At 37.1% G+C, this 23,412-nt stretch overlaps 1 protein-coding gene across 1 annotated transcript in view; it reads left to right on the top strand.

Moving 5' to 3' along the window:
* Window positions 1-14,291, top strand: part of LOC146556854 (sodium channel protein type 2 subunit alpha-like) — a 28,762-nt gene extending 14,471 nt beyond the window's left edge. Inside the window, exons 12-26 of the mRNA XM_085250006.1 lie at window positions 589-721; window positions 823-1,061; window positions 1,238-1,411; window positions 2,208-2,564; window positions 2,721-3,176; window positions 6,573-6,711; window positions 6,800-6,954; window positions 7,132-7,305; window positions 7,441-7,563; window positions 8,888-9,154; window positions 9,261-9,317; window positions 9,825-9,962; window positions 10,055-10,159; window positions 10,265-10,535; window positions 10,632-14,291. Coding sequence (XP_085106132.1) covers window positions 589-721; window positions 823-1,061; window positions 1,238-1,411; window positions 2,208-2,564; window positions 2,721-3,176; window positions 6,573-6,711; window positions 6,800-6,954; window positions 7,132-7,305; window positions 7,441-7,563; window positions 8,888-9,154; window positions 9,261-9,317; window positions 9,825-9,962; window positions 10,055-10,159; window positions 10,265-10,535; window positions 10,632-11,830 — 3,987 coding nt within the window. The 3' untranslated portion in view covers window positions 11,831-14,291. The remainder of the gene's footprint in view (window positions 1-588; window positions 722-822; window positions 1,062-1,237; window positions 1,412-2,207; window positions 2,565-2,720; window positions 3,177-6,572; window positions 6,712-6,799; window positions 6,955-7,131; window positions 7,306-7,440; window positions 7,564-8,887; window positions 9,155-9,260; window positions 9,318-9,824; window positions 9,963-10,054; window positions 10,160-10,264; window positions 10,536-10,631) is intronic.
* Window positions 14,292-23,412: the final 9,121 nt, after the last annotated feature.

Raw genomic sequence — 23,412 nt, 5'->3', positions numbered from 1 at the left:
CTTGCTTACTGTATTGCTCTGTTTTTATTTGTTTATTTTGGCCTTTTCATCTTTCTGGCTCTTATACACACACATTTATTACACACATATGTCACAAACTATGCTTGTCAGTTTTTTGTTTTGTTTATTTCTCAGTTATTTTAGCAAGCTATGCAGCTTAGCATGTCAGAAAATATAAGTCACAACTTTTCTAAACTCAAATGAACCTTGGAATTTTAACTTAAACTTAAACTCTTCCTGAGTCTATCAATGATACAATAATGGACTCTTGGTTATTGAAATGGCTCAAGTGCTTTTGATTTATACTGCTGCTTTGTGCTTTTGGACAATGATAGGCAGAGCTGTAGCTTCTAACTATATGATCAATGTACCAATACTATGTCAGTTATTCCAGAGCTTTACTGTAAGATATTCTTTTTGGATAGTTTAAAGATATGCAGCTTTCAGTGGAACAGTTTCCTCTGCTTTTTTTTTTTTTCATTTATTTAGTAAATGTTATGTGATGATAAATATTTATGCTTGTACTGTAAAATGCAACATATTTTTGTATGGTTACATTTTATGTGTAAAATTTGTTTCTATCCCTAGGCTGACACCACTGACACAGAATATAGACAGAGCATTGGAGGAATAAACCAGGGATATATGGACTACCTTCAGAGCCCAGAGGCCAGACAGAGAGCTCATAGTATTGCTAGTGTCATAACCACCACAATGGAGGGTAGGTGTTTTTCACCATGGCATGAATAGCCAATCCTGACTATATCTGTGGTGTTAAAAAAGTTAAATTGTACTTTCACACAAAATATGTTTTGCAATCAGAACTTGAAGAGTCACGGCAGAAGTGTCCTCCTTGCTGGTATGATTTTGCCCACACCTTCCTAATCTGGGAGTGTTGTCCAGGATGGCTGAAATTAAAAAAAATTGTCAAACTAATCGTGATGGACCCATTTATGGATCTATTCATCACCATCTGCATTGCACTAAACACATTGTTTATGGCCATGGAACATTATCCAATGAGTGATGGGTTCCAAAGCATGCTTGCTGTTGGCAATAAGGTTAGTTCAATTTAGAGAATATTTTTTAAATATAAATATCTATTGATTTTATTAATCTTCACTGGGGTTTTTCTTTGTATGCGTCTGTGTGTGTGTGTGTGTGTGTGTGTGTGTGTGTGTGTGTGTGTGTGTGTGTGTGTGTGTGTGTGTGTGTGTGTGTGTGTGTGTGTGTATAGATATTCACCGGCATCTTCACGGCTGAAATGGTCTTCAAGGTGATTGCACTGGATCCATACTATTACTTTCAGGAGAGATGGAATATCTTTGATGGGATCATTGTCAGTTTAAGCTTGATAGAGCTTTGTTTGGAAAATTTGAAGAACATGTCTGTTTTGAGATCATTCCGATTGGTAAGTCTAAATATAATTTAAACTTGCATCAAGAAGCAAGCGAAACCTTTGGAATTATCTGTATCTTTGTATACATTTATTACAGTGTTTGCCTGTGTTCAGTATATTCAAACTTGCAGTCACTTAGCAAATAATACCAAAAGATCTGAGTTGGTTAGGAAATACCAAACCTGAAGAGCAGGTTTACTCTGCTATAATTAAATAAATAATCAAACAATATGTTACAAGATCCACTCATCCACTCAGCACCCTGCTGTTTATTTGGTTAGCTTTGGCTTTGTTACCTAATGCTATAATCAGACTATGAAAATAGTGGTCGGAGACTGTGGCATGATCGAAATTATTGCAAATAAGTGCAATGAACTTACTCATTGCCTTTGAAATGGTTAGTTCTATGCAATTACTGGGCAACCACAGATTTTTTTTCCCACTCTCAGCCAGAGGTTGTCATCCTATTTTTACTCTAGTGTGACTCAGCCATTAGATTTCACACCCCTGACATGCTGACAGAAAGAACATGCAGCACAGCATACAATGTAAAAATCCCAATGTATACCACTATAAAAACATTTGATAATAAAAATAATTTTAGCTGTGAGGGAGCATTATAATTTGAGGCTGGTTTACTGTCACTATCTCTGGTTAAGCACTTAAAAAAAAAAAAAAGGAAAGACAAAACTTGGATCTACATAGTTCCTAAGGATTTATATGCTTCTATTTGTAACAAATGCAATAGCATGTATGTTGTGTTGTATTTTGAGTTAGGAAATAACTTCTGTTTCCTCTTGTTTTACAGCTTAGAGTATTCAAGTTGGCTAAATCCTGGCCCACTCTAAATAAACTGATCAAAATAATTGGTAATTCAGTGGGGGCTTTGGGCAACCTGACACTGGTCTTGGCCATTATCGTCTTCATCTTTGCTGTGGTGGGCATGCAGCTATTTGGAAAAAAATACAAGGACTGTGTGTGTAAAATTTCTGAGGACTGCACACTTCCTCGTTGGCACATGAATGACTTCTTCCATTCATTCCTCATTGTTTTCCGGGTGCTTTGTGGAGAGTGGATAGAAACCATGTGGGACTGTATGGAAGTGGCTGGGATTCCCAAGTGTCTCACTCTCTACATGATGGTCATGTTTATAGGAAACCTTGTGGTACATTACATTTTATGGTCAATTCATTAATTCATTAATCTGTTTAAAAATGTAATTCCCAATTTAGTAACCTGTTCATTATTCAGTTTTACAGTAATATGTGCTCTTTTGTTATTATCAGTTACAAATCTTATCTTGTATATCATTACCTTATAGGTATTGAACCTCTTCTTGGCTCTTTTGCTGAGTTCATTCAGTGCTGACAACCTGGCAAAGCAAGAAGATGACCCTGAGTCAAACAATTTGCAAATTGCCATGGCACGCATACACAAAGGCATTGCCTTCACAAAGTCGGTGCTTCGAAGCACCTGCAGCAGCGCCTGCCTCAGAGATAAGAAACAAAAGAAGGATGAGGAAAAATCTCTGGATGAACTCCACAAACCTTTAGGGTCAAACGGAATCTCCAATCATGGCAATGGAGAGGTGATTGGCGTGGACAAAACTGGGGACAAATACATAGTCAGCAGCAGGAGTGATGATTCCATAATGTCGTTCATCAACAACCCTAGTGTGACTGTCACTGTTCCTATTGCTATCGGAGAGTCTGACTTTGAAAATCTTAACACTGAGGACTTCAGCAGTGCATCATCAGATGCAGTAGGATGCCCTGCGGTAAGGATCCTGTTGGTCAAACTGCTCTCTCTAGATTCCTGATTTCTGTTTTAGAGCACATTTTTTAAATGACATTGCAAGTTAAATGTTTATGACATGTAATGCAATCACATAGGACTTTGGTTTAAAAGAACACTGTTGGTGAGGTAAATTAGATATTCATTACCATACAGCAAAGGACAGAATTGTTAGTCGTCTATAACTTTTCACAAATTTTTCCAAGTCCTGTTTAACAGAGAAAGGAATTTTAACACATCCTAGTGTTCATTTCCAAACATCCTAGTTTTTTTTTATTCTTACATTATTTTACTTTGCACACAGAAACAAAATTATTTCACAAAAACTTAAAAATACCAGGTTCAAAATTCCAGAGTATTTGAAATTCTTCTCTTGCTACATCTGCCAAGCTTGTTCTGTACTGTGTGGCTCTCTTTGAATTTCTTGATGAAATTTCTTCCCTTCCTGACACTTGGAAATGCAGTGATCACTTTGTATATCCATCTCCTGAGCATGAACAATTGCTTTTCTCTAAACTCTTTTGTCTAAACTCATTTATTTTGTTTTTGGTAAGATGCTGTCTCAAGTGATGGCTCAAGCCCTACCTGAGGTTTTCATACTGTGTGTAAATTGGAAGATAACTTTCAGGTTTAATTGAATTTTACAAGCTTTGAACATGAAAAAAGCTCAAGCACCTTATTGCACAGCAGAGGTTTATAGTATGGCTCAATAAAAAAAGGTCAGTTTTTCAGGGCACTCATTATAGTGACACTGGTCATTTGGGGGTTTTTCCATTCTTGTATTGTATGCAAATAGAAGAAGTGAAGTGAAGTGAAGTGAAGGACTTAGCCTACAATCTACAGTCATGGCAATGACATGTATCATGATACTTTCCCTAACTGCACATATACCATAGCCTTCTAACAAGAAGAGACCATATAGACGGGAAAATACCAGTGTGCACATTACATTATGAGCCATTTAAGTCTGAGTGCTAGGGAGCTTAATCCTCCTACTAAGAGGACGGTGTTTTGTGTTGTAGGAAAGGAATATATTGAGTCTCTATAATATTACTGTTGCATTGTTATTGCTGCTGTCCGTGAATGTATTTATTATTTGGATGGGTAACAGAAAAAAATAATATTTCTTGGCAGTATTTTAAAGGAAGGGTTGTATTGTTTCTGCTTACTTGTTGTTGCTTGATACAGATGCTGTAAGAACTCCTTACAATACATCAGACTCATCAAAGAGTGCCCTGCTTATGAGAAGAATCAAATAACCCTTTAACAGAGATTAAAGGGTTATAATTCTTTGATGACTTTAATTCACTCACTTGATTTGTTTTTTCTAATATGTTTCCCCCTCCCTCGTGTATGTTAATGATTAAACAATTATTTATTTAACAAAAAGTAAGTCAAAATATATATATAGAATTAGCATGTGACATGTACACCCCATGATTCAGTAACTTACTGAACCACTTTTAGCAGCAATAACTTGAAGTAACTGTTTTCTGTATGACTTGAGAAATTTTAGCCCACGTGTTTACAACATTGCTTTGAAGGCCTTCATTTATGAACACATTTTTATAGCCATTATGTTGTAGATCTGTTGATGTGGTTGGGACAATTTTCCTATTTGGGCCACGTTTTAGCTTTTGGACAGATGCACTCACATTTGACTGCAGAATACTTATAAAAAGTAGTTTATGTTGGACTCTATGACTCTTTGGCAGTTGGTATGATGTGTTTGCTTTTCACCAAACGTGGCACTGTGAATTATGAGCAAACATGTAGTTTGTTAAAATTCAGTTTTTCACGAGTTTTTCAAGCCATGCTGGCACGTTATTTTTAAAGACCAGAGGCTTTCTCATGGCAATCCTTCCAAACACGTCATAATTGTTTAGTCTTTATTTAATTGTACTTTCGTACTGTCAAACCTCTTGAGTTTTTTGTAGTTTCCCTGAGCATTGCATGGCCTGACTTTGGGGTGAATTTGCTGAGATGTCCACTCCTGGCAAGCTCAGCCAGGAGTGGATGGTTTAAAATGATTTCCACTTGTGGTTAAACTTTCTGACTGTAGAATGATGGACTTCATACTTGTTCAAAATGCTCTTATAATCCTTCCCAGATGTATGGGAAGTAAAGAATGCTTCTCTAACTTCACTGCTGATGCCTTTCCTCCTTGGCATTGTGTTAACACATACCTGAGTGCTCAGACCAGCAAACTGCCAAAACGTCTGCTTTTATAGATGTGCTCACACCCGGAAGTGTGTAATATATAACGTTTTGTAGTTCATCTGAGGTTGTATTAATTAATGTGTTATTATGTCCTGATACACATCACCTAAAAGGAGTACTTTCTTTTTACAGTGACTGTACTGATAGACTATAGCCCAGTGTACCACTAAACATAAAGGATATTTTTAATGATAAATATCCTGTAAGGTGTTAATATGGTGCCTATGATTTTTCAGGGTTAGTAAAACACAGTGGTAATTAGCCATTATTTCTGGATTTCAGCACACAATGAGTTAGCTTTGCTATAATACTGTTGATTATTCAAAATAGTTTGTATTTTAAAATCAGCCATATTGTGTTGATTTGTGACTCTTTGTTTTCCATAAATGTAACATTAAGCTCCCCTTTTCAGATTTACAGTTGTAGAATGGATGTACAAAGCATCATTATATTAACAGTAGGGCATACAATGTATCAGAGTAACATGCTTACATTATTCCCTGTTCTGCATTAGCTGGTCCCAGGGCAGCCAAGTGCTTCTGCATTCTCCAGGAAGACATTCAAGCTGTTTTCATACTAGCTATTAGGAGACACGCCCTGCAGATAGCTATACAACAACAGGCTAAAGGAGTGAACTTATGGCTACTGCAAAGCATTGCCAGGCTTTAAATTTACCAGTCTCTCTCACTATCTATCTATCTATCTGTCTGTCTATCTATCTATCTATCTATCTATCTATCTATCTATCTATCTATCTATCTATCTATCTATCTATCTATCTATCTATCTATCTATCTATCTATCTATCTATCTATCTGTCTGTCTGTCTGTCTGTCTGTCTGTCTGTCTGTCTGTCTGTCTATCTATCTATCTATCTATCTATCTGTGCTCTTCCTCCAGTAATATGGAACTGAGCAGGAAATGCAGACTTCTTGGTGCCTTTGCTCTTGAGAACCACTCAACTGTTCTTTGGAGTCAACGCACTAATAGTTTGTTGTTTTGGCTAAAGTTTTGCATGTGTTTGTGTGTGATCATATATCTGCTTTAATTTAACGATCATATGTTACAACTATTTCTGTGTGAAAATAGTGCTGCTCAATAGCTCTGTTGTATTTGTTCACCCAACACTTCTTTTTCATCCACATTCTCTCATAAACAGATCGTTGAAGATGATGATGATGGACAGTTCAGCTCTTCAGAGGGAAGCACAGTGGATGGTCTTCCAGCTGGAGAGGGAGCAATTTCCGTAGACTTTGAATTAGAAGACACTATGGAGCCCGATCCCTGTTTCCCTGCTGGTGAATTCACCACCTACCTAACCTTAAATGTAATTTGAATCTGCATTTTCTATGACTAAAACCCCATCTGCCCATTGTCTTTTTTCAGCCTGTGTGCAGACATTCCGTTGTTGTCAAGTAAATGTAGATGTGGGCTGGTGGAAGACATGGTGGACACTACGAAAAACCTGTTATCGGATAGTGGAGCACAACTGGTTTGAGAGCTTTATTATCTTCATGATCCTGCTTAGCAGTGGGGCCCTTGTAAGTATTTACATGAAGAAAGCAAATGTTGCATTTGGATGACTAATTTGGTTTCTTTTGTGGATTTATGTGAGATATTTTATCTAGGATCTCTCATCAAGCAATAGATTCTCAAACGGAAATTTCATTATGTGCACGTTTGGCATTACTAAAGGTTGTCTTTTTCCACACATTTAGGCATTTGAGGATATCTACATTGAGCAAAGGAAGACTATTAAAACAGTTTTGGAGTATGCAGACAAAATTTTCACTTACATCTTTATTCTGGAGATGTTACTGAAGTGGGTGGCATATGGATTTGCCAAGTATTTTACAAATGCCTGGTGCTGGTTGGACTTCCTAATTGTTGATGTAGGTTGAAACTCTGCTTACACAGTGCTGAATCTGTTCTTTGTTGTGTTGAGACGTAGAATGAAACTGCACTGTCTTTGATTAATGTGTGTAATATTTCTTCTTTGCTCATGACATGTGTTGCATGTGTTCTAGGTCTCACTGGTCAGTCTGGTAGCCAACGCATTAGGTGCTAATGAACTTGGTGCCATCAAGTCTCTGAGAACTCTAAGAGCTCTGAGGCCACTGAGAGCCCTGTCACGCTTTGAGGGCATGAGGGTAAGAGTTGTTGAAAGTACTTATCCATTCAGAGTCATGCTGTCTAGCACTAGCTCAATATACTAGTGCAGAACACTTCCACTTCATTAGGTACAGCTTGTTAGCTCTAGATGGGCCACCTTTTTGCCATCAGAAATTGCTTAATTATTGTAGCACAGATTCAACAATAAAAAATACAATTTGTTGCATGCAACCATTCCTGTCTTCTCCCAATTCCCTTTCTCCTGCCTTCATTTGTCATCCTGGTAAGCTTAAGTATTTTGTTCTACAAGTTGAAAAAAAATCACTTTTTTCCTCAAATATACACCAGTGATGCAGAATTTTGATAAAAGGAATAGTTTGACATTGCGGGAATTTCTTGCTGAGAATACAACCCCATTATATAGTGCTTTTCATAAGTTAAAAAAAAATGCTGTTTTTAATATTGTAAATTTGTTTTCATTGACTCAAGAAATGTGTTTGTTTTTTACAGAGCTAATACACAACATCTAATAATGAAAATAAATCAATTCAAAATCAAAAGTAATACAACACAAAAAATAAAATCCTGTAACTCGAAGGTACAAAGAACTTAAATAAATAAAAACAACAGCTGTGAAATAAATAAAGTCAAATAAAGTGCTACTCTAACTCTTAAGAAACAAAAAATAAATAAATACCAAAATATCAAATTATTCTTATATCACTTTTCTCTTGTGATATCTAACGGCATTAGAGTTTTTTGCCGTGCTATGCAAGCATGGTCTTATCAGGTTGATAACTTATGTAACTGAAGAGACAGCTTTGTTGGCTGCTGAAATCAATAAGGCAGGTATTGATTAGTTGCCTTCATATTGTGGTGGTCTAGATTTACAGCACTGCTACAGTGATCATCTTTCCTCACGTGGTAGCCAGAGTATTCCCTGATTTGCATGCACAAATTCTCATGTGCGTCAGTAGTGCCATAATAGCTTCCATGCCAGTATCGCTGTTTTGATATTGTTTGTTGCGTATGTAACATGATTTTCTTTATGTTTTATGTATTTTTCTTTTTACAGTAATCAAATTTTGCGGCATCCTCCTTTCTCTACCAGGTGTTCATTTCAATGTTTATCTAAAATTTAAAACTCATCTGCTGACTCCTCTCCTGATTCTGTTTCCACCTTTACCATGTAGTTGTGTTGGATCTTTGGCGTTAGTCATAGCTGTGATGAGGTGTGATGTCAATATGCATGTTGGCACACATTTGTTTTTCCCCATTGCCAGAGTATACAGTGTGGTACATCACTTTAAGATTCTGTGATCCCTGTCAGCTTTACAGATATGTCATGATTTGTGTGTGCAGGTGGTTGTCAATGCCCTATTGGGAGCCATTCCCTCTATCTTCAATGTGCTGCTGGTATGCCTCATCTTCTGGCTCATTTTCAGCATCATGGGGGTCAACTTATTTGCGGGAAAGTTCTACTATTGTGTCAACACAACCACAAATGAGCCGTTTACTGCATCAAAAGTGAAACATATGAAAGACTGTAATTTCACGGATTCTAAGGTGAAGAACGTCAAGGTCAACTTTGATAATGTTGGCATGGGTTACCTTGCACTATTGGAAGTGGTAAGTAACTCAGTATTGTGTTTCATAATTAGTGTCAAATTTTGTGCCAGTTTTGTAATACAACAATATGTGTTTTTAATGCCACTTGCTGTATTCTTTTCTACAGGCTACATTTAAGGGTTGGATGGACATCATGTATGCTGCTGTTGATTCTCAAAGCAAGGTGGTGATTTTTTTAGTATTTCAGTGTTGAAATGCTTGAACTCCTATAAAATATCAATGTTTAATTAAATCATATTACACCTTCTTTTTTGTGGAGATGACACGTTGTTCACGAAAAACATATAACACTGTTAAATTAATTTTAGATTATCCTATTTTGTTTGGCCACGTTAAAGCTGTGGAACACTACACCTGATGCATACCAAACATTTCCTGCTGTTGCTGCTTAATCATGATCAAAATGCTTAAAATGTATTTACAGATCAGAATCTTGGTAAAGATAAAATAGTCCAGTTAGCTGTTAGTTCAAAGTTTGAAGGTGACAAACTGCATCAGGCTTTGAAGTCCTTTTTATTTGAACAAAATTATTTTGGGGGGCGGGCTTTACGGTAATCTAAATGCCACACAAGTAGGGCCACTCCTCATGAGGCACACATGAACTCAACCAGTACAGAAATTCAAAGGATGACTCTGTTTTAATGTCTCGTTTTTTCTGTCATCTATGTAGCCAGAAGAACAACCAGACTATGAGATCAACCTATATATGTACTGTTATTTTGTTGTTTTCATCATATTTGGAGCATTTTTCACACTCAATCTCTTCATTGGTGTCATTATAGACAACTTCAATCAGCAAAAGAAAAAGATAAGTATCAAATCTGCTTTTTAAACAAATTTGTGGTATTTTGGCTTCCAACATGTTGTTGTGATTCAACATGCCTATCATGCTTTCTTTACTTCGGAGGTCAAGACATCTTTATGACTGAAGAACAAAAGAAATACTACAATGCCATGAAAAAACTGGGGTCAAAAAAACCACAAAAACCGATCCCTAGACCATCGGTATGTAACTCAAGCCTTGACTGCATTCAGTATGAATTAAAACCCTCACTTTTATTTAATCCAAAATTTATTGTTGTTTATTTTTCCTATGCATGTCTGTTTTAGAACAAGATTCAAGGATACATCTTCGATTTTACCACCAAGCAATCATTTGATATTGTGATCATGGTTCTAATATCGCTTAATATGATCACTATGATGGTGGAAACTGATGAACAATCAGACTACAAGAAAAACGTCCTCTACTATGTAAATGTGATATTCATTGTCGTCTTCACTGGAGAGTGCATATTAAAGATGCTCTCACTCCGGCACTACTTTTTCATGAATGGCTGGAATATATTTGATTTCATCGTTGTTATTCTGTCAATCATCGGTATGACTCACCTCCATTTACAGTTTCTCTCTGATACATTTTTAATATTGCAGTAATCTGTCATCCAGTGTTTAATCTTTTCATTTCTTTCTTTAGGTTTGTTTCTCTCCGAAATAATAGAAAAATACTTTCTTTCACCAACCTTGTTCAGAGTCATCCGACTGGCACGGATTGGCCGCGTCCTCCGCCTTATTAAAAGTGCCAAAGGAATACGCACACTCTTGTTTGCCTTGATGATGTCACTTCCCGCCTTGTTCAACATTGGTCTCTTGCTGTTCTTGGTGATGTTCATCTATGCGATCTTTGCCATGTCAAACTTTGCATATGTCAAGAAGGAAAGAGGTATTGACGATCTTTTCAATTTTGAGACTTTTGCAAACAGCATGATCTGTCTGTTCCAAATCACCACCTCAGGTGGATGGGATGCCCTACTATATCCCATTCTCAACAAAAATGAAGATGACTGTGACCCTGAGATGGAGAATCCTGGTAGTAATTTTAAAGGAAACTGTGGAAATCCTACACTGGGAATTACTTTCTTTGTGAGCTACATCATCATCTGTTTCCTTATTGTGGTGAATATGTACATTGCAGTCATCCTGGAAAACTTTGGTGTAGCTACTGAAGAGAGTGCTGACCCACTGAGTGAGGATGATTTTGAAACGTTTTATGAGGTCTGGGAAAGGTTTGATCCTCATGCAACACAGTTCATTGAGTATAAAATGCTTTCAGAATTTGCAGATAATCTGGAACCACCATTGCGCATAGCCAAGCCTAACAAGTTTGACCTGATCTCTATGGACTTACCGATGGTGAGTGGTGACCGCATTCACTGCCTAGACATCCTGTTTGCATTCACAAAGCGTGTTCTAGGTGAGGGTGGAGAAATGGACATTCTAAAGGAGCAAATGGAAGAGCGTTTCATGGCCTCAAATCCTTCCAAGTTGTCCTACGAACCCATCACTACCACCCTCCGTCGCAAACAGGAGGAGGTTTCAGCTGCTGTCATCCAGAGAGCATTCAGGCATTATACAAGGAAGTGTCCAGGAAAAGACAGAAGGTCCCATGACACATCCAATATTAACAATCAAAAGGATAAAAAGCTCATTAACAAGGGAAAGCATGACACAGACAAACTTAAAAACACGTCTAGTGCCAATAAAAGCAAACTGACACCTTCTGCTGCCTCTCAACCTTCATGTAACAGTGTGACAACAAATGGAAAAAACAAATATAAAAAAGACAAAAGTGAAAAGGAGGTTGTGAGCAAAGATGTCAAAGAACAAGATATGTAAAGGAAATCTGTGCTACACCAAGGACAATGTAGTGAATGCAAAATGTTTACAACCTTCCACAGTGACTAAGACATCCAGTGGATTCTCTTCTGTAGTATGGATATCTACTATGCCAAACTGACTGTGCTTGCTTGAGTCTAGAGGAGAGTTTCTAAAATAGAAAAGAGCCATTCAGGCTACAGTATGACAGTATGACTGTATGACTCACTTGGATGAATTGAAGAGCAAAGATCCATTATGTCTGCTTGTGAGGTGAGACGACATTACTTAGTGTTCTGAAAGGCATATTAGTTACTGCTTTACTTGTATTGCAGCTAGTTCTGCTACCCAGTGTCTTGAATTGTTGTTATATCACTGATTGGTGTATTACTCAACTTAATTTTTCAAGCAGGAAAAAAGGAGAGTTATATGCTATTGCTGAAAAAAAAATCATAGTTTGGTTAATTGTCTTTTTATACATTTTTTTACTCTTCAGAAAGGGTTGTATCTTCAGGTATAGACTTTACACAGAAATGCACTGCTTTAAGGTTATTTTTGCTTGTCACTAATAGTACTTCAAATCCTAGAGACATTGTCAGTGATTATACATGCTAGAGTGTGCGCCATGATTTGTCCACCAGATGCAAAGAAGCCTTGATAAGGCTGCTTTTTTATTACAATACAGAAACTTACCCTTCAATCGAAACAAATCACAAAGAAGTTTGCTGATTATATTTGATTATCAGTGTCAGATCAGTAACCCTTGAAAAATACTTTGTACACTGTTAAATCATTTTTCAAATCATTCTCCATATGTTGTTGTATTTGGCCAACAGGGGTTTGATGCATCCAATAGGAGCTATAAGGTGAAAATTGCAATTGTTTATAAAAAACTTAAATATGGTTGGAAATTCTTATTTCTGAGACACATGGATACTGTTGTCATTATATGTCCCTTCTGTTAAGCTGTTTTTACATAATCTTCAATGGACATTTTGTAAATTATAACTGTAAAAGGGGTGGGGTGTTGTTTTATTTTATGTAAAAAGTTTTCTCAGAGTGCACCATTAAATCTTTTTATGTTTTTTGTCTAAGCCAAGTGAAATATGGCTCACAATATTCTGAATGACCTCAAGGATATGGCTTTTCACATCTCACATGTCCTAAGCTATTTCCTACTTCTGTTTACATTTTATATTGTGTTCATTTTTTCAGTTATTCACACATCCAATCACATCCATCCTAAACTGTTTCATAAACTTTTCTCGTTCTGTGTTATAAAAGTATAAATCCATTCATGTAATTACATTCTGCATGTAATTAAAACGTTCAACATAAAGGTATACTGTATGCATAATGCAAGAATGTTTTGATTACAAAGACTTTAACAACTCCCATCATTTATATGCATAATGCTTGTAGTGTATAAATTACCTGCATGCAAGACAATGCTATAACCTATTTCACTGAAAAGCTAAAGGAATAAAGATTACATTTAAGTCAAGTATGCCTACAACATTCATTTATTTTATCACGGAAAGTAAAGTATGAGCGGCATTATTTAATTCATGACTGCTTAAGTGGAGTGTGAGGGTGGAACTGGAAGGGGATTATGGGAAAAGCTATTCAGTGAGACGATTTGATTGCATTAGATTATAACATTTGTCTTCTTATCATTCACAGTATTTCCTGGAATAGCAGTGTACTACTTTCTGCCTTTTGTCCATTCAAATGTGTTTGTTAAGAACTACTTCCATCTTTATTTATTTTTGTTATGTGTAATATGCTTTGTTTACCCATCTACAGCCCTTATATTTTTGAGATTCTAGAATGACTTTTTCGTTGTACTCTAAAATTGGAGGGGGGGGGGGGGACAATATGGCTGAGCCATATATAGCAATTCCTAAATAAAATGACCAGTAAGAACAGCAATGACCACAACAAGATGCATGTTTATCTTATGAGCAGAGAACATACACTTTGTTTGTTTTATGGGGGAATAAAACTGTCAGAATGAAAAAAAAATAAATGACTTAAAAAATATATTAAATTCCTTGTATTATGTAGCAAAAGTAATATTAAAACTATTTGTATGTAATAATTATTTTATATAATGTGATATAAATTGATATTTATCATTTATTTTGGTTCTGTATCCATTTGTGTTCATTCCTCTATTTATTTATTCACTATTCCCCCAAAATTTCTGTGTTCTTATTTTTTGCATCCAGCTATATTTACATTTGTATTATTTTCTGTCTTTATTTTCTTTCTTTGTAATTTAATAGTGCATGTTTCCACAACTCAAAAAACAAAACAAAACAAAAGTTCAGCTTAAAACGCTGACTTTAACTAATTTAATTGCATGTCAATTTTCCATAAATTGACTGGTATACATTAAGTTTATACATTCAGTTTATTTTAGGCACATTTTCTTTCATTATTAATTTCCATGATTAATTATTTGAATAAATAAAATGTCGATTTTGTATATTTCTGTTGCATTTTACTCAGAATTATTGCTTCGTGTTTATTGAGGGTGAGGAATCATTTTTGATTGCATTTATTTATGTACTTCTGTATTCATTTCTTGTCCTTCAATATGCAAATAAGGAGGGGGGCATGCAAGGTTGGTCATGGATTAAACCTTTTACTTGTTGACTGATCGACACATTAATGCATATTAACATGTCTCGTTCAAACGTAACCAGTTCACCAATCTCATGACACAAATGGTTTCCTCTCATTATGAGAGGAAACCATTTGTGCTAGTGAACTGAGGCACTTAAATAATCTAGCTGAAAACAATACTGTCTGTGAGAGGCTTTTTTTTTCATGTCTGGTGGTACAAGGCAGATTAATCATACTATATCTCAAAGAGATCTTGTTTAAATAAGTTTTAAATTTGTATTGTTGGGCTATATTTTATGTAAACATCTGAAAGTTGCAAAGTGAGAAAGTCAAACCACACCTACAGTGAGTGCTTACCTATCACAATTGAGTTAACAAAATCTTTAATGTTGAAATTTATGAAAGCCAGTTGCCTATTTTGGTTTAATTTTATTTGTATTTATTTACTGTTGTCACTGTCATCAGGCTTGCCAGTTGAATGAAGCTGATGAGTACTTTTCAGTTGCATGAGAGTATTTCATCTTGAAAAACTGCTCTAAAGTGCAATGATGATTCAAAGGCATTAAGCATCAGCTTTTACAGTAACAGGCTGTAGAACATTAACAGTGCTGACAATTACTGAACCACGATCAACATCTATGTTACTTGAGGACCGGTAAAATGGTGAAGCTATCATGATCTCTCGCAAATGCAAGATGTAATAAGAACTCTAACTGTAAATTGGACATCTTAATGTTTTGTATTTATTGGAATATTGAAAGCAATTGTGGATTTATGAATATCAGAAAACAATCTTGAGCGATCGAGTGGCTTGCAAAGCTTTTTTTTTTAAAGTTTTTTAGCCCGTTGTTGCCAAGAAGTAAGCTTCACAACTTAAAATATGTACACTACAAGTTGATGATATTTTCATTTAAATGCAGTTTCAGAAAACATCAATGAAAGAAACTAGAATCTGCTTTTTGAGAGTGCTTTGTGGCTTCTGCCGGAAACTATTAGCATCTTAAGTGTGTGGAACATTTTATTAATTATTAATGACAGTCCAAATATTCATTATAGTCCAACATTGATTTTGCCTACTGTGGCTGCCTAACCCTGTGGGAAGTAAACAAGAGGCTGATGGCAAAGTGCTGATTATTCCTGCCATTCTGTCTAATAATGATTATGTGATTATTACTTTGGGCCACACCCAGTAACTACACTATGGTAAAGATTTGGTTCCTTTTACACTCAAAATAATTGTTTAGTTCTTAATAGCTGTTTATAAATAAATTATTCCTAACGTTGCTCTCAGAACATCACAATTTTTTTAACTGTAAATGGCAAATGTCAAGATTCCTTTTCTTTAAAAAACAAACAAACATTTAACTTAATATGAAATGTATTTTATTAGAAAATGCCAGCTTAATATGAAATGTAGCCAAAGGTTGAAATTGGCATCTTCACTCACAGCAACAAGTGGAGTTAGGCCTTCAGTTTGCCTGTTTTAATGACCAGTAAATCAAGAGTGATTCTGCAGATTCTCCTTGCTGGTTGCCAAGCAACATGACATCAGCCTCCTTTGTTAAACCATATTATGGTGGAAGGTCGGAAGTCGATCTGGTGCCCCCACCCCTGGAGTCTCACAAGATGGGCTATAACACATGGGCATGTTTTACGTGAAAGGATGTATTGGGCTTAATATTTCGCCACTGGTATGCACAGAGGAGAGTAGTAAAAGAAAAAAAATCATTTGCGAGAGAAATTTGAGAATGCTACCCATTACAGCTTTGTAATTGTATTTTCTGTGGATAGATGGGAAGAAAATCCTATTAGATTATATAGTGGTGAGTTCCCCTTCCCCTCCCTCCACCTTCCCACTGCACTAATAGAACGACACACAGACAGGCAACCACACACGGACACTCACTGTTTATCTCAACCTCTAAATCGTACACACCTATATGCACACACAGACACACACTTTGTTTCCAGTGAATCACTCCCAACTCAGAATAACAACTATCACAGTTTACAGACAAAGTGTGCACCATTTCCTCCTTCATTTCCTTTTTAATTATTACAAGAACAAAATTACTGCAAATGTTGACTCACTGGACACTTTATTGGGAAGATGTTGCTAGCACTGGGTTGGACCTCTTTTTGGCTTTAGAACAGCCTTAATTCTTTATGGTGTCGATTCAACAAGGTGATGGCAACACCCCTCTGAGATTTTGGTACATTTATAAGATATTTATAAGATATTTACATTAATTAGTAGTAGAACAGATATACCTAATGTACTGTTTGGTTAATATAGGCCTATATACACACACATGTAAAATAAATGTAAGGCTCCATTTCTATTTATCACCTGTTTCGCCAGTCAGCGCTCTACCTGAAGGTGTATACAGGGAGTGCAGAATTATTAGGCAAGTTGTATTTTTGAGGAATAATTTTATTATTGAACAACAACCATGTTCTCAATGAACCCAAAAAACTCATTAATATCAAAGCTGAATGTTTTTGGAAGTAGTTTTTAGTTTGTTTTTAGTTTTAGCTATTTTAGGGGGATATCTGTGTGTGCAGGTGACTATTACTGTGCATAATTATTAGGCAACTTAGCAAAAAACAAATATATACCCATTTCAATTATTTATTTTTACCAGTGAAACCAATATAACATCTCCACATTCACAAATATACATTTCTGACATTCAAAAACAAAACAAAAACAAATCAGCGACCAATATAGCCACCTTTCTTTGCAAGGACACTCAAAAGCCTGCCATCCATGGATTCTGTCACTGTTTTGATCTGTTCACCATCAACATTGCGTGCAGCAGCAACCACAGCCTCCCACACACTGTTCAGAGAGGTGTACTGTTTTCCCTCCTTGTAAATCTCACATTTGATGATGGACCACAGGTTCTCAATGGGGTTCAGATCAGGTGAACAAGGTGGCCATGTCATTAGTTTTTCTTCTTTTATACCCTTTCTTGCCAGCCACGCTGTGGAGTACTTGGACGCGTGTGATGGAGCATTGTCCTGCATGAAAATCGTATTTTTCTTGAAGGATGCAGACTTCTTCCTGTACCACTGCTTGAAGAAGGTGTCTTCCAGAAACTGGCAGTAGGACTGGGAGTTGAGCTTGACTCCATCCTCAACCCGAAAAGGCCCCACAAGCTCATCTTTGATGATACCAGCCCAAACCAGTACTCCACCTCCACCTTGCTGGTGTCTGAGTCGGACTGGAGCTCTCTGCCCTTTACCAATCCAGCCACGGGCCCATCCATCTGGCCCATCAAGACTCACTCTCATTTCATCAGTCCATAAAACCTTAGAAAAACCAGTCTTGAGATATTTCTTGGCCCAGTCTTGACATTTCAGCTTGTGTGTCTTGTTCAGTGGTGGTCGTCTTTCAGCCTTTCTTACCTTGGCCATGTCTCTGAGTATTGCACACCTTGTGCTTTTGGGCACTCCAGTGATGTTGCAGCTCTGAAATATGGCCAAACTGGTGGCAAGTGGCATCTTGGCAGCTGCACGCTTGACTTTTCTCAGTTCATGGGCAGTTATTTTGCACCTTGGTTTTTCCACACGCTTCTTGCGACCCTGTTGACTATTTTGAATGAAACGCTTGATTGTTCGATGATCACGCTTCAGAAGCTTTTCAATTTTGAGACTGCTGCATCCCTCTGCAAGATATCTCACTATTTATGACTTTTCTGAGCCTGTCAAGTCCTTCTTTTGACCCATTTTGCCAAAGGAAAGGACGTTGCCTAATAATTATGCACACCTGATATAGGGTGTTGATGTCATTAGACCACACCCCTTCTCATTACAGAGATGCACATCACCTAATAGAATAGAATAGAATAGAATAGAATAGAATAGAATAGAATTCAACTTTATTGTCATTGCACAAGCACAGGTACAGGGCAACGAAATGCAGTTTGCATCCATCCAGAAGTGCTTTAGTGATATAGATATATTACAATATATATTAGCAATAATATAGATATGTGAGTATATTACAGAAATGGGTCTATTATGGTATGTTATAATGTACACGGTATGAAGTATGTTGTGAATATTCTATAACTATAAGTATGTACAGGCTGTAGTGAGTACAAGCTATGTACAGGCTATGAACAGGATATAAATATGAAAAACTATACAGAATATGAAATAAATAACTTTACAGAATCTGAGATACACAGCTATACAGAAATGGGAACTGTGCAAGTTGTAAACAGTTGTAGGATTAAAGATTATCGAATGTACAGAATGATTATTTACACAGAGCTATACAGTAGTGCAGTTAAGATAAGTGAGGGTGTAGATAGTTTCTACAGAGGCTATATAAAGTGCTAGTGGTTGTGAGTGGTGGTTCAGTCCATGTTATTATTGTGTGTTTGAGGGTACAGTTGTCCATTGTGGGTGTGTGTATGTTCAGTCCATGAGTTTAACGTGGGTCAGATGTCAGGAGGCAGAGTTCAGGAGTCTGACAGCTGTGGGGAAGAAGCTGTTCCGGTACCTGGTGGTCTTAGTACGGAGGCTCCTCAGAGGATGCGGGGGAGGGTTTGGTGGTCCTGTAGTCTGTAATGGTCTGGAGTCCTTGCCACATGCGTCGGGGGTTGGAGTTGGAGAAGTGTTCTTCTACCTTCTTTTTGTAATGGTGTTTGGCTTTTTTGATGCCCTTCTTTAATATGCTTAATTGGTAGTAGGCTTTCGAGCCTATACAGCTTGGAGTAAGACAACATGCATGAAGAGGATGATGTGGACAAAATACTCATTTGCCTAATAATTCTGCACTCCCTGTATGTGGTTACATAAACACAGAAATTGGTACAGTTATCCATCCATCCATCCATTCACTACCGCTTTTCCTTTTCAGGGTCGCGGGGGGCGCTGGAGCCAATCCCAGCTGTCGTAGGGCGAGAGGCGGGGTATACCCTGGACAGGTCGCCAGTCTGTCACAGGGCTAACACAAAAGGACAGACAACCATTCATACTCACATTCACTCGCACATTCACACCTAGTGACAATTTGGATTTTCCAATTAACCTATCCCCACAAACTGCATGTCTTTGGACGGTGGGAGGAAGCCGGAGTACCCGGAGGGAACCCACGCAAACACGGGGAGAACATGCAAACTCCACACAGAAAGACCCCGGCCTGATGGTGGAATTGAACTCAGGACCTTCTTGCTGTGCGGCAACAGTGCTAACCACCGTGCCACCGTGCTGCCTACTGGTACAGTTATCAAGCTACTATTAAATATTGGAATACAGTGGTTAATGCAACATTTTCTAAGAACCTCAGCTCACTAATGTCCATGAGAGTCCATGAGATAAGCACAAAACTTGTACGCTTATCTCAAAGGCACCTCACATAATCTTTGCGCTACTGCTATAAGGTATGATCAGCTCTAAGAGATTGTACCAAAGCACCATTTGCTCTACATCCTATGGTCAATGGAAAAGTAAAAGATCAACCCAAATGTTTATTCAGAACTTTCCAACTGGTCCTGTGCAAGCTATTCAGCAGTCTAAAAGTAACCTTCAGGAAATGTTCATTACTCACCCAAGGAACTAGTCCAACTGAAGACAGGAAGACTCTTAGTTTGTCCACCAAGCATCTCACCTTTGCAGGAGTTGGCAGATTTTAAAAGCAATTAGACACATGGAAGCATCTCTAGACACACTATTAAGTCCCTCTTACTTCTGAAACAAAACTTAAAGAAGAGCATGCCAGAACATACTTTTTATGCACCCACTTAAAGTTTTCAAATAACAAAGAACCTTAAGAGTTTCCCAGCCAAAGTTGGGCCAGGCGAAAGATACTTCCAAACATTTTGGCCTGGCTCCTAGACAGAGCAGCGTAATACAAGACAGTGCTTCATACTATAGCTGACAAGATGGTGAATGACAAATTTTGTTCTTTGAACATAATGTCCAAAATCCTGCCACATTTTCTTTATTCATCAAAGAAAGAACAAGCTTGATGTCAAACCCAGGCTGAATCACTTTCGCAATGTCTGTTCACCACATATGGACTCTCTCTCTCTGGGTTTCTCTGGAGTCTTGTCACTACACTTCCTGCTCTACTTTAAGTAAATGCCATACTTCTTCAGTAGTGCCCACACAGGTGAAGATGCCAACTACGACCACGTGTTTACAATATACTTGGATTCTGGGTCTATATTAAGGGTTTTTAAAGCAATATTTATGCTGGATTCTTAAAGATGACATTTTACAAGGTCCCCTGTATTCTTAATGATAGGTTCTGACACCTTAATATACACTACCAGTCAAAAGTTCAGACACACCTTCTCATTTAATGGTTTTTCTTACGTTCCATGACATATTGTAGATTCCATTCTCAGATCTCTTCTGCTTGTTGCTTTGCCTTAGTAGTGGTTTCTTAGCAGCTATTTGATCATGAAGGCCTGATTCAGTCTCCTCTGAATAGTTGATGTAGAGATGTGTCTGCTACTGAAACTCTGTGTGGCGTTTATCTGGGCTCTAATCTGAGGTGCTGTTAATTTGCAATTTCTGAGGCTGGTGACTCAGACAAATTTATCCTCAGCAGCAGAGCTTACTCTTTGTCTTCCTTTTCTGGGGCGGTCCTCATGTGAGTTTCGTCATAGCGCTCGATGGTTTGGTGACTGCACTTGGGGACACATTCAAAGTTTTAGCAATTTTCAAGAGTGACTGACATTCAGTTCTTAAAGTAATGATGGACTGTTGTTTCTTTTTACTTAGCTGATTGGTTCTTGCCATAATATGAATTCTAACAATTGTCAAATAGGGCTGTCAGCTGTGTACCAACCCAACTTCTGCACAACACAACTGATTGTCCCAGCCCCATTGAGAAGGCAAGAAAGTCCACAAATGAACCCTGATAAGGCACACCCATGAAGTGAAAATGATTTCAGATGACTACATCATGAAGCTCATTGACAGAAGGCCAAGGGTTTGCAGCACTGCCAACCAAGCAAAGGGTGGCTATTTTCAGGAATCTCAAATATAAAACATATTTAGAGTTATTTATCATTTTTTCTTTGCTACATAATTCCATATATCTTGCTTCATTTAATGTCTTCAGTATGTATCTAAAATGGAGAAAGTAGTAAAAATGAAAAAAAAAAAAGATATAATGAGAAGGGGTGTCCAAACTTTTGACTGGTCGTGTACAGTATATCAATAAGGATGTGTTTGGATGACCATTAGAACAGGTAGCCCTAGTAAGCTGTATAGGCAGAGATCACCCACACTAACCTTTGCCTTTGATGGCCACTCAAAGCAGGCTTCAATATCAATAATTTATTTCGTTTTCTACAATATGTCAACCACAAAACAACTGAGCTATGCCTTCCTGCTCAAATTAGACTGATCTTCAGGATTTTGAAATTTTGACATTTGTGGGATATATGTTAATATTTTCAAAAGCAATTCCTATATTTTTAGTACGCATGATATAGTATCTAAAGTAAAAGGATCAAACAACGCCTTCTGCTAGTTAATGTCTATATAATGAGAATACCAATAACATTTCTCAGACTGTTATTTTTTTAGTATTGTTGAAACATTTTCATATACATTTTCATATACATTTGTACAATGTTGCTCCAAACAACAATTGCATTAAACGTATTCAGGTCTGAAAATATTTTATTGCCTTTAAAATATACTGGGAAGCACCGTGTTGACGTCACCACTACCCTCAATCAGACTGCTACCTCAAGAAACATAACAGAACATAAAATACAATCTGTAGGCCAGAGTTCTATAACTCAAGCGGTGGAAAGAGTGCATGCATATAAGTGCAAAGCAATCATCAAATTTCAGGCAACTTTTTTTCTTAACACTTGTGGAAAAAGAAATAAAGGGCTCATTAGCAAGTGAGCTGCTTGTATTAGTGGGCATGGTGCTTTGATCAATAATGGTCTGTACAAACCACAATGGATACAGCCATTAGAATGCTATAGCAGCATATCCCAGGGGGTCCATATTCCGTCGTCTTTCACTAATAGGTTTTTAGATGCATTCTCTGGATGTGCAACAACACATGCAGTATTTATTGCTCTTTGCTAAGTACAACACCTCAACTTTCTACCATGTAAGTGCAATTACAATATTACTATCAATTCTATATGCTTTGTTTGGATTTATACAATAACAAAAGGTACTATTAATAACAATAGATGCTAAATTCTTGGTAAAATTGTTTAGCATTTGTGTTAAATAATCTCTGTGAATAAAACTGTGTGGTGCACTACACAGACATTTCCCATTGCTGCACATGCACAGAGCTCAATACCAACCTGATTTACTCTACCATTGATGTGTGCTGTAGAGAGTAATGATTATGTGCCAGAGTCAGTGCTAAACAGTATCTGACAAGGCATGGAAAGGTCTCTCTTGGAACAGTTGCACCCATGCTCCTGCCGTGGATTCAACACTGCATACTTACATACAGCTGATGAATAGTGTTGCATAACACTGGGCCACCAATTATCACTGTGTGCATGTGCGTGTTTTTATTGCAGAGAGTAAACTTAGTAAAAATGTGCTAATGGGTGAGAAATTTTAGCATGAGCTGAACAATTATAGTTTATAATACACAAATAATAATAATACAATTGGTAAGACTTTAAGATTAGCCTTAATTGATGTAAAACTGTGAAGGAAAACTGTAAAGATCTAGCAAAAAGAAGGCCAGCCACACACAACACCCGCATTAACCTAAGCTGTAACATCAAAATGTAATTCAATCCATGGAGCTCGCACACATCATTTCCATGTATTCAAAGTAGGTTAAACTTATTTTACATTTCACATGCTCTATTTTTTTTTTTTCTTCAAACGCACAGCTTCGAAGGTGGGACCAACTAAATAAGTGGTGAAACTGGTATGTGATATTTTTAAAATTGCAGTTCAAAATATTTTGACACTTACTGGAACAAACTCAGCTTATGTTAATTTGCTTA

The sequence above is a fragment of the Mchenga conophoros genome, linkage group LG16 (assembly GCF_057382185.1).
Source record: "Mchenga conophoros isolate Kocher_MC1m ecotype Shallow Benthic linkage group LG16, M_conophoros_male_GT1.1, whole genome shotgun sequence".
NCBI lineage: Eukaryota > Metazoa > Chordata > Actinopteri > Cichliformes > Cichlidae > Mchenga > Mchenga conophoros.
Note: the sequence above shows the minus strand (reverse complement) of the source record. Positions and strands in the feature narration are given on the sequence as shown.